The 16,419-nt window shown below is 44.1% G+C and overlaps 1 protein-coding gene across 1 annotated transcript in view; it reads right to left on the bottom strand.

Moving 5' to 3' along the window:
- The window catches only part of PLCD3 (phospholipase C delta 3), a 116,958-nt gene that overhangs the window by 13,636 nt on the left and 86,903 nt on the right, over positions 1-16,419 (bottom strand). Inside the window, exons 8-9 of the mRNA XM_056549387.1 lie at positions 7,384-7,585; positions 3,371-3,515 (exon numbers count right to left, since the gene is read on the bottom strand). Of these exons, the coding sequence (XP_056405362.1) occupies positions 3,371-3,515; positions 7,384-7,585 (347 nt within the window). The remainder of the gene's footprint in view (positions 1-3,370; positions 3,516-7,383; positions 7,586-16,419) is intronic.

The following is a 16,419-nucleotide window of genomic DNA, read 5'->3' on the forward strand; positions in this document are numbered from 1 at the left end:
GTAAACTAATGCCGGTTAGCTCAGGGGGAGCTGCTCGGGATCGCCGCGGCAAAATCGCGGCATCCCGAACAGCTTACATGACAGCCGGAGGATCCCTACCGGCCTCCATGCTGTCCGATCGCCGAATGACTGCTCAGTGCCTGAGATCCAGGCATGAGCAGTCAAGCGGCAGAATCATTGATCACTGGTTTCCTATGATAAACCAGTGATCAATGTAAAAGATCAGTGTGTGCAGTGTTATAGGTCCTTATGGGAGCTATAACACTGCAAAAAAAAGTGGAAAAAAAGTGAATTAAGATCATTTAACCCCTTCCCTAATAAAAGTTTGAATCACCCCCCTTTTCCTATTTAAAAAAAAAAACTGTGTAAATAAAAATAAACATATGTGGTATCTTCGCGTGCGTACGCGCCAAAAAATTCCAAAGCCCAAAAAAGCTTATTTTTGGTCACTTTTTATATAATGAAAAAATGAATAAAAAGCGATCAAAAAGTTCGATCATTACAAAAATGGTACCGCTAAAAACTTCAGATCACGACGCAAAAAATGAGCCCTCATACCATCCCATACGCAGAAAAATAAAAAAGTTATAGGGGTCAGAAGATGACAATTTTAGACATATAAATTTTCCTACATGTAGTTAGGATTTTTTCCAGAAGTACAATAAAATCAAACCTATATAAGTAGGGTATCATTTTAACCGTATGGCCTACAGAATAAAGAGAAAGTGTCATTTTTACCGAAAAATGTACTGTGTAGAAAAGGAAGCCCCCAAAAGTTAAAAAATTTTGTTTTTTCTTCAATTTTGTCGCACAATGAATTTTTTTTTCTGTTTCTCTGTAGATTTTTGGGTAAAATGACTGATGTCATTACAAAGTAGAATTGGTGGTGCAAAAAATAAGCCATCATATGGATTTTTAGGTGCAAAATTGAAAGAGTTATGGTTTTTTAAAGGTAAGGAGGAAAAAACGAAAGTGCAAAAATGGAAAAACCCTGGGTCATGAAGGGGTTAAAGGGGTACTCCACTGGCCAGCGTTCAGAAGTAAATGTTTTGAACGCTGTTTTCGTGCTGCGGGGGTCGGCCATGCCCCTGGCGACATCATGACCACGCCCCCTCAATGCAAGTCAATGGGAGGGGGCGTGACGGACGTCACGCCCCCTTCCCATTGACTTGCATTGAGGGGCGTGGTCATGATGTTGCCAGGGGCGTGGCCGACCCACAGCGTTCGGAACATTTACTTTCGAACGCTGGCCAGTGGAGTTCCCCTTTAATGCCCAAATGACCTGCCTCTAAAGGGTTAAAGACAGGGAGATCATTGAGTGACAAACTGGTATAACAAGAGGAAAAGTTAACAGTAATGATATATTTTTGTGAGGTGGAATAATTAAAACATTACACAACCTCTTATAGGCAGTAAATCGTTCTATTACATAAGAATACATTACAACATGCGTCACATCCCATGGCTGGTTACACATCTCTAGGCATCACCCAGCAGTTCATACTCTGCAGTAGTAAGAAAATGGCCTAGATCTTTGGGCGGTCATAGATGGTACTAAAAACAGCTCTTGGAAATAGGACAGTCATAGCCCTTAAGCCGCTTCCCTGCTTGCTTTCGTCTACAGTTTATGATGGCTGCCATCTTTAGGCTATAGTGGAAAATCTACAGCAGAAAATCTGCACCAAATCATGTGGGTTTAGGAACAAATATGGTAATACTTTTCATAGATAAAAAAGCAAATGTACTTCTTTTCACCGTCCATAACACCTGCAAATTTATTGTGGGTTTTGACTTCCCTGCTTAAAGGGGTATTCCAGGAAAAAACATTTTTTTTATATCAACTGGCTCCAGAAAGTTAAACAGATTTATAAATTAAAGTGGAGACAAAAAATGGGTAACAGTCCTACTAGGCTAGGGGTGAGAGATAGAAAGAACAGAAGATAAGATGCAAAGAGTAATTTTTTCTTCTGTTCTTTCTCCTATCTCTCACCCCTAGCCTAGTAGGACTGTTACCCATTTTTTTGTCTCCACTTGCATTTTTTTTGGCACATTGGGTTTTTTGTGCAACTCAGTATCCTTGGCTTGGGTAATCACGTTTTATGTTGAGCTCCCATTTATTTTTAACCAGGTTTATAAATTACTTCTATTAAAAAAATCTTAATCCTTCCCGTAGTTATCAGCTGCTGAAGTTGAGTTGTTCTCTTCTGTCTGACAACAGTGCTCTCTGCTGACACCTCTGCTTGTCTCAGGAACTGTCCAGAGTAGGACAAACCTCTAATGTTTCGGACAGTTCCTGAGACAAGCAGAGGTGTCAGCAGAGAGAATTTTCTTCAGAAAGAAAAGAGCAACTCAACTTCAGCACCTGATAACTACCGGAAGGATTAAGATTTTTTTTTAATAGAAATAATTTACAAATCTGTTTAACTTTCTGGAGCCAGTTTATAAATATATACACATATACACACACACACACACACACACACATATATATATATATAGTTTTTTCCTGGAATACCCCTTTAAGTCAATAGAGAAAATCTGCAAGAAATCTTTGGTAGAGCTGACTCAATGCTTAAAGGGGTACTCTATTGCTAGACATCTTATTCCCTATCCAAAGGATAGTGGATAAGATGTCTGGTCCCAGGGAGGTCCGGCTGCAGAGCCCCCATAATCTTTGGCCCGGCAAGCTGGTGTTCTGACCATTTATGTTCAGAACGTTGACTGTGCTAGGCTTCGGAGCAGCCATCATTGTCATGCCCCCTCCATTCAAGTCTATGAGAGAGACCGATATACAGCGTTTGCGTATCTCCAGATCTCCCATAGAGATATACAGAGGGGGCATGTTGGCAACAGCTTTGGGCTGTGGTCGCCGTAATCCGGCACAAAGCGGAGATTGCTCCATGCATGTGGATTAATGGGGCTCTGTGCAGGAGATCGCAGGGTAGTCCCAGTGGCCCAGAGTCCCTATTCTGTGGATAGGGAATAAGATACCTAGGGGAGGAGTACCCCTTTAAATTACATGGGCTGTGTCTGGTAGTGCAGCTCAACCACATTCAGGTGAACAGAGCTGAGATGTGATACCAGAAGACAGGACTGGAGAAGTGCTGGTTTTTCTACTTTTCCTGTAAAGCAGTGGTCCCCAAACTGTGGCCCTCCAGATGTTGCAAAACTACAACTCCCAGCATGCCTGGACAGCCAACGGCTGTCCAGGCATGCTGGGAATTGTAGTTTTGAAACATCTGGAGGGCCACAGTTTGAGGACCACTGCTGTAAAGCTTTTAAAAAGACAAGTATTGTACAGCAAAACCTGGGTAGAAATGAAGCACATACTTCCCTTTAGTCCTGTGTATAAAATGTGCAGGTGACTTACTTTGAATGCATTGTGCTTTATGGTGGAGATCACATCTTTAAACAGTATCTTGGAGGTGAGAGTATGGCCATGGTAAATCACAGGTTCTCCTCCCGTTCCTTCCCAGCAGTCCAGCTCTACACATCGGCAGCCTTCCATGAACGCCCTGCAGATGAATGAAGCAATATACTTGAATTTCCAAACTACAATGTAAACTTCCAGGTCCAGCAGACTTACTACCACTTTAGAGTACCAACCATGTGGTTTGCCCATGTAGAGCTGTACATTATTGTGCTATTCTTTTACTTGTATCCATATGATGCCTGATGCCGATAGGACCCGATTGTGTAGACTGTTATTTACACGGACTGATCCCTGCATTAGAGACACTTATTCAATAATAGGTTGGTCCACCTTACTGGGTGATCACAGCATGCAGACATTGGTGAACAGATTCCACAAGGTGGGAAACGTCCTCCATACTCGACCCATGCCTAATGTCACAACTCCATCAGCAGATCTCACAGTCTGTTCCAACTTTTTTGTTTGGTGAGTTTGAGGGCCAAGGAAGTATGGAGAATTCATTGTTGTGTTCCTACAACCAATCCCCAGTGATCCAAACCAGATGACACATAGCATGGTCCTGTTGTAAGATGGCACTTACCTGAAAATATGGGTGCAAATGGTCAGCTAACAGGTCCCTATGCCATTCAATGGTTGTGGTATACTGACCAATGAGCCTAGGGAGTTATAGGAAAATGCTCCCAGGCCATGACACCAACACCACTTTGTTAAGCCCTAAAGTGCACGCATGAGATACGGCTCCATGCTGTTTCCACCAGAAGGGGACCCTGCCATCCATATGTTTCAGCAGAGAATGGCACTCGTCACTACAGATGACCATCTGATATGTGTCCATTGACATCTTCCCTTGGCCCATCCAAGGTGTTTTTTGAGAAGATGGCTTTTGGCCATTGAATCTCAGTGGACTCAATGTATTGCACATGGTCATTGTAGAAATTTGTCTTACTTGCCCGTTGTTGTACTGCTGGCACAGTTGGTCCACTGTGGTACGTAGGTGCTGAGATAGCGAAAATGTCACCTGACGTTTACTTCTTGGACCAACCAAACATGGCCTGCTGCTATGTGATCTTTTGTCAGATGTCTGCCCATCATTTATCCAGTCCTAGTACAATCTCCTTACTGTGGTTCAGGAACAACCAACAAGTGCATCACACCTCTGGGTCCCACCAATCTTCCCTCATTCAGACACTTTGGTCACCACATTTACCCATGATTGGCTAATGTCACCTTCTTCTGTGCAGAGAAGTCAACATATTATCTGAGAAACCATTGTGATGTGGCCATCACATGGTATTGTGTTGTTGATCACAAGATATCAGATGCCAGTTGTTCCTAAGGCAGTGATTGCTCAGTGTAAATATAGAAGACGGGTGGAAAAACAAAAAGACACACAGATACCCATCAATATCAATACCAGACATGGGCATACGTGTCTTTATTCTTGGGAATTATTCACCAAAATTTATACCACTGCTGCACAGTCCTTCTTTCCTGCCAACCCATCTGTCCTGTAACTCAACATAAACCTAAACAGATCAACAGCGGTCATCTGTATAATTTGTATGAGTTCCAAAAACTATGGGGGTTGCAAATGGTATGGTCGACATTATAAACCCCAGAGTGGTCATCATCCAGCTTTTCAAGAGTTCTGGACAGCAGATCAACCTCGTCGTGCAAAGATAAAGAAAGGCAGACAGATAGATTTGCATGTGGGCAAGTTGGGTGGCAACCTTGTGGACAGTGGGGGACATGTATCATTACTTGTGTATGGTAGAAGCATTTTACCCCTTTTCCTGAACTCTAAATTATATGCAGAAGCTCTAAATTTATCAATCAAGTGCAATGAGCTTCATAAATTGCGGGTAAATATAGCAATCTCCTCAATCCACTCTTTGGAAAATAGAATCAATGGGGGACATGTATCAAAGATTTTACCCCTGTTTTGTGTGTATCTTTTTGTGCAAAATTTTGCGCAAGCCCTTTTTTTTGCGCATTTTTTTGCGCACGTTTTGGTAGAGCATGTCCTCCAGATGTGGCTGAATTAGGGTACCTTGGAGTGACATCTATAGTACACATGGATTTATTACCTGCGTACTTTTCCTTTACACCAAAAATTTTGCCGCAAGAGCTGTTTTTTTTTGCGCAAATATAAGCCATCTTGGACTTAACGTAGCAAGATGCTCAAAATCATCTATTCTATATTCCAAAGAGTGGATTGAGGAGATTACTATATTTACCCGCAATTTATGAAGCTCATTGCGCTTGATTGATAAATTTAGCACTTTTGCGCATAATTTAGAATTCGGTAAAAGGGGTAAAATGCTTCTACCATACACAAATAATGATACATGTCCCCCAATGATTTAGAGCATCTTGCTTCGTTAAGTCCAAGATGGCTTATATTTGCGCAAAAAAACAGCTCTTGCGGCAAAATTTTGGGTGTAAAAAAAAAGTGCGCAGTTAATAAATCCATGTGTACTATAGATGTCACTCCAAGGTACCCTGATGCTGCCACATCTGGAGGACATGCTCTACCAAAACGTGCGCAAAAAAATGCGCAAAAAAAGGGCTTGCGCAAAATTTTGCGCAAAAAAATACACACAAAACAGGGGTGAAATCTTTGATACATGTCCCCCAGTGTGTATACCACCAGGGGGACTATAATAGCCTAAAAAGGGTGCAGATCAGACAAGAACCCATAGCAAGTCTTTATGTGACATTCCTGCTGATAGAGGCATCAGAGATTTCCTCAGATCCAGCTGTTTAACATTCAGGTCATGCTAGGTTTAATTAATGCCAAATGTAACACAGAAGAAAGAGGAGAGGCTCAAAAAGAGGTACTGAATGCAATTTAGGAACCCTAGTATGAATCTATAATATAAACAGTCTGAATGGCTTTAGCTGTGGTCTATATATATATATATATATATATATATATATATATCTATATATACGGTATATATAGCTCTTTATATGTAGCAAAGCTACAATTCCCATCATGCCTTGACAGCCGCCATGATGGGAGCTGCAATCTCTGCAGGCTAGAGGTTTATGGGGGAGATTTAGCAAAATCCGTGCAAAGGAAAAGTTTCCCAGTGGCCCATAGCAACCAATCAGATTTCTTCTTTCATTTTGCAGAGGCCTTGTTAAAAATGAATGAAGCGATCTGATTGGTTACTATGGGCAACTTTTGCTCTGAACGGGTCTTGATAAATCTCCCCCTATGTCTCTAACAGGAACCCGTCAGAGACTATCATTATAGTCAGGGTATGATAGGTAAACATCCAATACTCTATATAAAATACCCTTTACAGAGGACACATCAGGGGGAGATTTATCAAAACCTGTGCAGAGAAAAAGCTGACCAGTTGCCCATAGCAACCAATCACATTTCTTCTTTCACTTTTGAAAAGGCCTTTGCAAAATGAAAGAAGCGATCTGATTGGTTGCTATGGGCAACTCAGCAACTTTTCCTCTGCACAGGTTTTGATAAATCTCCCCCGATGATCATCTCTCCTGACAGGTCTGTTCTCACATTTATTAACCAAAAAACAACAATGCCAGAGCATCTTTTCTTAGAACTCTGCACAGTGCAGTCCCTCTGTTATTCCCCCTGGAAATGTGTGACTAGGCGGACATCTCCATTACCATCTCTTCAAGTCTGCTGGCAGTTTTTACACTATTTTCTGACCAGTGTTTTCAAACCAGTGTATCTACAGCTGTTGCTAAACTACAACTCCCAGCATGCCCAGACAGCCAAAGGCTGTCCGGGCATGCTGGGAGTTGTAGTTTTGCAACAGCTGGAGGCACCCTGGTTGGAAAATAATGGTATAGACACAACCTATTGACAAGGGGAATGGTAATACCCAATTGTTTTTATTGCATTGATAAAAATACCTCCATAAACCAAGATCGGACTGCTCGCAGTTCCCCTATAAAAGTTACCTTACCTAATATAGGACTCGGTGCTACTTGCTCCGACCAACTGGTGATTGGTCAGGTAGGTGTTGTGGGAGCAGGAGATGAAGTAGTGGCACAGCGGCTGGGTCATGTCCTGATATATTTTCCGATGATTTTGGTTAAATATATCACCCTCGGCTGACAGCAGGTACATCATGAACCCCTCTTGCATCATCAGGCTGTGTTGCTTAGCTGCGAATGAAGTTAAGAGAAAAGGGCGTCAGTGACACATCCTAGACCAGTGGTCTCCAACCTGCGGACCTCCAGATGTTGCCAATGGCTGTCCGGGCATGCTAGAAGTTGTAGTTTTGCAACACCTGGAGGTCCGCAGGTTGGAGACCACTGTCCTAGACCATTGGTGGACTAGCAAAACTTCTGTATGATAGAAACTAAAGTTCTGAACATGGCTGACATCATTTCAGAAAAGGACAGTCTGTCATAGGTCAATGAACGATCAGATGTTTATCAACTTTAATGATGGAATTGACTGGAAATGACCCACCGGTGAGGAAAAGAAAAAGTACTTACTACATAGCTCTACTCAAAACTACAGGTAATGTCTTGCAGGATGAATGGCCAACAAGGGCTCATACCGGTTGACAGACTAGATGTGAGCGTCCTGTGTAGAGATGAGCGAATTTACAGTAAATTCGATTCTTCAAGAACTTCTCGGCTCGGCAGTTGATGACTTATCCTGCATAAATTAGTTCAGCTTTCAGGTGCTCCGGTGGGCTGGAAAAGGTGGATACAGTCCTAGGAAAGAGTCTCCTAGGACTGTATCCCCCTTTTCTAGCCCACGGGAGCACCTGAAAGCTGAGCTAATTTATGCAGGAAAAGTCATCAACTGCCGAGCCGAGAAGTTTGTGACGAATCGAATTTACTGTAAATTCGCTCATCTCTAGTCCTGTGGCACAAATCAGTCTTTGGGACATTGTCTTAATAATGATGATAGACAGACAGACTGACATAGCAATGAGATACATAAATGAAATGAATATTTGTTGATATTAAGTATATCAATGTGAAAAAGTTATATTAGATAGATTGATAATAAAGAGATAGATATGAGATAGATAGATACGAGATAGATAGATCCAGAAGAAATGTTCAGGTGGAGCAGCACCTCAGTATTCGCAGGTAAGTAGGTGCACGCAGTCCATTAAGCAACGTTTCAACCGCCCATGCAGCCTTTTTCAAGCTCCAGGGAGCTTGAAAAAGGCCACATGGGCAGTTGAAACGTTGCTTGTTGGATGGAATAAAACACTAAGTTTACTACTGTGTGCTGCAGCAATACTTCTCCTTGGGCTTACTGTGGGCCTTGACCAGGCCTTAATGGACTGCGTGCACCTACTTACCTGCGAATACTGAGGTGCTGCTCCACCTGGACATTTCTTCTGTATCTATCTATCTATCTAGATAGATAAAAGATAGATAGATATGAGATAGATAGATATAAGATGATAGATAGTGAGATCTTTTCGGGACACAAGGATGTCCCGCTTACCTTTCTGCGGCCCAGCGTTAACTTAAAAAATACCGCCGGAAGGTAGCGCACGCAGGGACGTCACTGACGTGCGTGCGTCCATAGAAGCGGAGCAGCTAGGAGGAGGACGCTCGCATGGTAAGTTACCAGCGGCACGTCATCTTCGGTGCTCCGACCACCAGTTCCGGGACATACTGCTATTGCCTATAGGCCATAGGAGTAGATCATGACCCCTGACTGGAGGAGCGGTGGTCGGAGCACTGTGAGGCAGTACACAGGCATACAGCATCCAGCCACACACTGTATATGGCTGAAGGCTGTATGTCTGTGGGGGCCACTGCCTACCAAATGTGGGGGAACTATACTGCCAGCCTAATGTTGGGGAACTATACTGCCAGCCTAATGTGGGGGAACTATACTGCACCTAATATGCGGGAAACTGTACTGCCAACCTAATGTGGGGGAACTATACTGCCAACCTAATGTGGGCGAACTATACTGCACCTAATGTGGGGAACTATACTGCCAACCTAATGTGGGGGAACTATACTGCCAACCTAATGTGGGGGAACTACAACCTAATGTGGGGGGGAACTATACTGTCAACCTAATGTGGGGGAACTATACTGCCAACCTAATGTGGGGGAACATACTGCCTACCAAATGTGGGGGGAACTATACTGCCAACCTAATGTGGGGGAACTATACTGCCAACCTAATGTGGGGGAACATACTGCCTACCAAATGTGGGGGGAACTATACTGCCAACCTAATGTGGGGGAACTATACTGCCAACCTAATGTGGGGGGAACTACAACCTAATGCGGGGGAACTGTACTGCCAATCTAATGTGGGGGAACTACAACCTAATGTGGGGGAAACTATACTGCCAGCCTAATGTGAGGGGGACTATACTGCCAACCTAATGTGGGGGAACTACAACCTAATGTCGGGGGAACCAAAACTTCCAACCTAATGAGGGGGGAACTATACTGCCAACCAAATGCGGGGGGGGCTATACTGCCAACCTAATGTGGGGGGAACTATGCTGACAACCTAATGTGAGGGAACTATGCTGACAACCTAATGTGGGGGAACTATGCTGACAACCTAATGTGGGGGAACTATACTGACAACCTAATGTGGGGGGAACTATACTGCAAACCTAATGTAGGGGGAACTATACTGCCAACCTAATGTGGGAGAACTATACCACCAAACTAATGTGGGGGGAACTATGCTGGCAACCTAATGTGGGGGAACTATGCTGATGACCTAATGTGGGGGAACTATGCTGACAACCTAATGTGGGGGAACTATGCTGACAGCCTAATGTGGAGGAACTATGCTGACAAATAAAATGTGGGGGGAACTATGCTGACAACCTAATGTGGGGAGAACTGTGCTGACAACCTAATGTGGGGGGAACTATGCTGACAACCTAATGTGGTGAAACTATGCTGACAACCTAATGTGGTGGAACTATGCTGACAACCTAATGTGGGGGGAACTATACTGCAAACCTAATGTAGGGGGAACAATACTGCCAGCCTAATGTGGGGGGAACTATACTGCCAACCTAATGTGGGGGGACTATACCACCAACCTAATGTGGGAGGAACTATGCTGACAACCTAATGTGGGGGGAACTATGCTGAAAACCTAATGTGGGGAGAACTGTGCTGACAACCTAATGTGGGGGGAACTATGCTGACAACCTAATGTGGTGAAACTATGCTGACAACCTAATGTGGTGGAACTATGCTGACAACCTAATGTGGTGGAACTATGCTGACAACCTAATGTGGGGGGAACTATACTGCAAACATAATGTAGGGGGAACAATACTGCCAGCCTAATGTGGGGGGAACTATACTGCCAACCTAATGTGGGGGGACTATACCACCAACCTAATGTGGGAGGAACTATGCTGACAACCTAATGTGGGGGAACTATGCTGACTATTTAATGTGGGGGAACTATGCTGACAACCTAATGTGGTGGAACTATGCTGACAACCTAATGTGGTGGAACTATGCTGACAACCTAATGTGGGGGGAACTATACTGCAAACATAATGTAGGGGGAACAATACTGCCAGCCTAATGTGGGGGGGACTATACTGCCAACCTAATGTGGGGGGACTATACCACCAACCTAATGTGGGAGGAACTATGCTGACAACCTAATGTGGGGGAACTATGCTGACGACCTAATGTGGGGGAACTATGCTGACAACCTAATGTGGGGGAACTATGCTGACAACCTAATGTGGGGGAACTATGCTGACAACCTAATGTGGGGGGAACTATGCTGAAAACCTAATGTGGGGAGAACTGTGCTGACAACCTAATGTGGGGAACTGTGCTGACAACCTAATGTGGGGAACTATGCTGCCAACCTAATGTGGGTGGAACTATGCTGACAACCTAATGTGGGGGAACTATGCTGATAACCTAATTTGTGGGGGGAACTATGCTGATAACCTAATGTGGGGGGAGCTATGCTGACAACCTTATGTGGGGAGAACTATGCTGACAACCTAGTGTGGAGGAACTATGCTGACAACCTAGTGTGGAGATACTATGCTGCCTACCTAGTGTGGGGGAACTATGCTGCCTACCTAGTGTGGGGGAACTATGCTGCATACTTAAAGGGGTTCTCCACTGCCCCAGCATTCGGAACCCTTTGTTCTGAACTCTGGGTGCGGGCTGCGGGGGTTGTGACATCACAGCCACGTCCCTTGTGACATCACGCCACTCCCCCTCAATGCAAGTCTATGGGAGGGGGCGTCGACCACCGCATGATACTCTGCTAGTGCCCCTCCCGAGACTAGACTCTGGATCCGACCCTGAGATAGATACAAAAACAAAAAGATCCAGCAGTGCTCCGTAAGATGTAAATCAACAGGCTTTATTCACCCATATGGAAACTGTTTCAACGACATCACGCCGTCATTTTCAAGCATGCGTGATGCCGTTGAAAAGTTGTTGTTTCCATATGGGTGAATAAAACCTGTTTATTTGCACCTTACGGCAGTGCTGCTGGATCTTTTTGCTTTTAGATCTACACATACGGTCTGCGATTGGGACTGTGAAATTACCAGCCTGCACCCTGCCAACTTTACTACTTTGGTTGTGTTGCCTCCACCATCTTTCTTTTAGCTAGATAGATAGATACACAGCAAAAGCGCGGAAACAGCACACCAGGGTAGGTAGTCAGTGGGTGCAAGACAAGGTGAACAGTCCCAGTCGCAGACTGTATAGTAGATATCCAAAATCGGTTTTAGGCAGCACACCAGTCCAGGTTCAAATAAAGTGCGGTTTTATTTTCCCATATCCAGATACAACGTTTCGGCAGTATCACACTGCCTTTCTCAAGCATAGATAGATAGATAGATATGTGATAGATAGATATGAAATAGATAGATGATTGATTGATTGATAGATAGATAGGTGATAGATAGATATGAGATAGATATGAGATAGATAGATAGATAGGTGATAGATTGATAGCTATGACATAGATAGATTGATATAACAGGTCATATAAAGGCAGCAGATCCAGATAGTTGAGTATAGGAAATGCGTGCCGGCACAAATGGAAACGCGGTCCACTGGTTCTCTAATCCATACAGAAGATAAAGATGCAGTACATCACTGAGATACAATTCAGTAGAAGGTTTATTCCAAGAGACTACATTTCAGTGTCCTCACGCCACCATTGGCAGTCTCTTTGTACATCATGGAATAAACCTTCTACTGAATTGAATCTCAGTGATGTGCTACATCCTTAACTTCTGTATAGATACCGTATATACTCGAGTATAAGCCGACCCGAGTATAAGCAGAGACCCCTAATTTCAACCCAAAATCCCAGGAAAAGTTATTGACTCGAGTATAAGCCTAGGGTGGGAAATACATCATCCCCCCCCTGTCATCTTCCAGACCCGTCATTAACATCCTCATCATCATCACCGCCTGTCATCATCCAGACCCTCATCATCATCACCTGTCATCATCCCCTTGTCATCATCCCACCCCCCCTTCATCATCCCCTTGTCATCATCCCCACCCCCCTTCATCATCCCCTTGTAATCATCCCACACCCCCCCTTCATCATCCCCTTGTCATCATCCCCACCCCCCTTCATCATCCCACACCCCCCCTTCATCATCCTCTTGTCATCATCCCACACCCCCCCCCCCTTCATCATCCTCTTGTCATCATCCGCCCTCAGTGGTCTTCAACCTGCGGACCTCCAGAGGTTTCAAAACTACAACACATAGTGTGTGATGATTCTGAGGATGTGGAATCACTGTGGGTACAATTACAAAAGGAGGGAAATACTGAAAAAATAATATTTGGTGTAATCTACAGACCCCCTAATAACACTGAAGAGATAGAAGGTTGGCTGTATAAACAAATAGAGAGGGCTGCCCGGGCAGGTACAGTGGTAATAATGGGAGATTTTAACTATCCAGATATAGATTGGGGTCCGGGGTTGGCTAAAACTACAAAGGGGAGAAAATTCCTAAATTTATTGCAGGATAATTTTATGGGCCAGTTTGTGGAGGACCCAACAAGAAGTGATGCCTTGTTGGATCTGATCATTTCCAACAACGCAGAGCTGGTTGGTAATGTAACTGTGCGGGAAAACCTTGGTAATAGCGACCACAATATAGTTACTTTTTACTTAAAATGTAGAAAACAAAGACAGATGGGGAAAGCAAAAACATATAACTTTAAAAAGGCAAACTTCCCTGGGCTGAGAGCTGCACTACAGGACATAGACTGGGGGGAGGTGTTGTCAAATACTGATACAGAAGGTAAATGGGACATCTTTAAATCAACTCTAAATAACTATACAGCTAAATATATACCAAAGGGGAACAAATATAAACGATTAAAACTAAATCCTACATGGCTGACACATGATGTTAAAAGAGCAATAAACAATAAAAAAATAGCCTTCAAAAAATACAAATCGGATGGGTCAGCTAGAACATTTAAACAGTACAAGGAGCTTAATAAAATCTGTAAAAATGTAATAAAAACAGCAAAAATTCTAAATGAAAGACAGGTGGCCAAAGAAAGCAAAACTAATCCTAAATATTTTTTTAGATATATAAATACAAAAAAACCAAGGACAGAGCGTGTAGGACCCCTTAATAATGATAATGGGGAGATTGTCACAGGCGATCAAGAGAAGGCGGAGCTACTGAATGGGTTCTTTAGTTCTGTATACACTATGGAAGAAGGAGGAACTGACATTGGCCAGGTCAGTGCTAGTAACACATCATGTAATGTACTGAACTGGCTTAATGTAGAGATGGTACAAGGTAAGTTAAGTAAAGTAAATGTTAGCAAATCTCCAGGGCCGGATGGACTACACCCAAGAGTTCTTAGAGAGGTAAGTTCAGTAATATCTGTACCCTTGTTCATGATATTTAGAGATTCTCTGGTGTCTGGTATTGTGCCAAGGGACTGGCGCAAGGCTAATGTGGTACCAATCTTCAAGAAGGGCTCTAGGTCTTCGCCAGGCAATTATAGACCGGTAAGTCTAACGTGCATTGTGGGTAAATTGTTTGAAGGACTTATAAGGGATTACATACAGGAATACATAGGGGATAATAGTATTATAAGTGATAGCCAGCATGGGTTTACTAAGGATAGAAGTTGTCAAACCAATCTAATTTGCTTTTATGAAGAGGTGAGTAGAAGCCTTGACAGAGGAATGGCTGTGGATATAGTGTTTCTGGATTTTGCTAAAGCATTTGATACTGTCCCTCACAGACGTCTGACAGGTAAGTTAAGGTCCTTGGGCTTGGAAACTTTAGTTTGTAACTGGATTGAACACTGGCTCATGGATTGTACCCAGAGAGTGGTGGTCAATGATTCGTACTCTGATTGGTCCCCGGTTATTAGTGGTGTACCCGAAGGTTCAGTACTGGGCCCGCTGCTGTTTAATTTATTTATCAATGATATAGAGGATGGTATTAACAGCTCTGTTTCTATCTTTGCAGATGACACCAAGCTTTGTAGCACAGTACAGTCTATAGAGGATGTGCATAAGTTACAAGATGACTTGGATAGACTAAGTGTCTGGGCATCCACTTGGCAAATGAGGTTCAATGTGGATAAATGTAAAGTTATGCATCTGGGTACTAATAACCTGCATGCGTCGTATGTCTTAGGGGGGGATTAAACTGGCAGAGTCACTGGTAGAGAAGGATCTGGGTGTACTTGTGGATCACAGACTACAGAATAGCATGCAATGTCAGGCTGCTGCTTCCAAAGCCGGCAGGATATTGTCATGTATCAAAAGAGGCATGGACTCAAGGGACAGGGACATAATACTCCCCCTTTATAAAGCATTGGTACGGCCTCACCTGGAATATGCTGTTCAATTTTGGTCGCCTGTTCATAAAAGGGACACTGCGGAGCTGGAAAGGGTGCAGAGACGCGCGACTAAACTAATATGGGGCATGGAACATCTTAGCTATGAGGAGCGATTAAAGGAGTTACAATTGTTTAGTCTTGAGAAGAGACGTTTAAGGGGGGATATGATAAACGTATATAAGTATATTAATGGCCCATACAAAAAATATGGAGAAAAACTGTTCCAGGTTAAACCCCCCCAAAGGACGAGGGGGCACTCCCTCCGTCTGGAGAAGAAAAAGTTTAGTCTAAAGGGGCGACACGCCTTCTTTACCGTGAGGACTGTGAATTTATGGAACGGTCTACCTCAGGAACTGGTCACAGCAGGAACAATTAACAGCTTTAAAACAGGGTTAGATACATTCCTGGAACAAAATAACATTAATGCTTATGCAGAATTATAAAACTACATCCCTTTCCCTTATCCCCTTACACCCTTCCCTTCAATCCCCTGGTTGGACTTGATGGACGTATGTCTTTTTTCAACCATACTAACTATGTAACTCCCAGCAAGCCCGGGCAGCCATCGGCGGTCCGGGCTTGCTGGGAGTTGTAGTTTTGAAACCTCCGGAGGTCCGCAGGTTGAAGACCACTGCGGCCTTCGACATCATCCAGCCCTCTCTCACCCCCTTTAGTTCTGTACAGTACTCACCTCCGCTCGGCGCTGGTCCGGTGCTGCAGGACTGTCCGGAGAGGAGGTTGTCCGGTGGGATAGTGGTTCCGGGCTGCTATCTTCACTGGGGGCGCCTCTTCTACGCGCTGCGGGCCCGGAATAGAGGCGTTGCCTTGACGATGACGCAGAAGTGTGTTGGCAATGAACGTACCTCTGCGTCGTTCTCAAGGCAACGTGACTATTCTGGGGCCGGGCCCGAAGCGCTTAGAAGAGGCCTCCCCGGTGAAGATAGCAGCCCGGAACCACTATCCCACCGGACGACCTCCTCTCCGGACAGTCCTGCAGCACCGGACCAGCGCCGAGCGGAGGCGAGTACTGTACAGAACTAAAGGGGGTGAGAGGGGGCTGGATGATGTCGAAGGCTGCAGTGGTCTTCAACCTGCGGACCTCCGGAGGTTTCAAAACTACAACTCCCAGCAAGCCCGGACAG

The sequence above is a fragment of the Hyla sarda genome, chromosome 12, assembly GCF_029499605.1.
Source record: "Hyla sarda isolate aHylSar1 chromosome 12, aHylSar1.hap1, whole genome shotgun sequence".
In the NCBI taxonomy this organism is placed as follows: Eukaryota; Metazoa; Chordata; class Amphibia; order Anura; family Hylidae; genus Hyla; species Hyla sarda.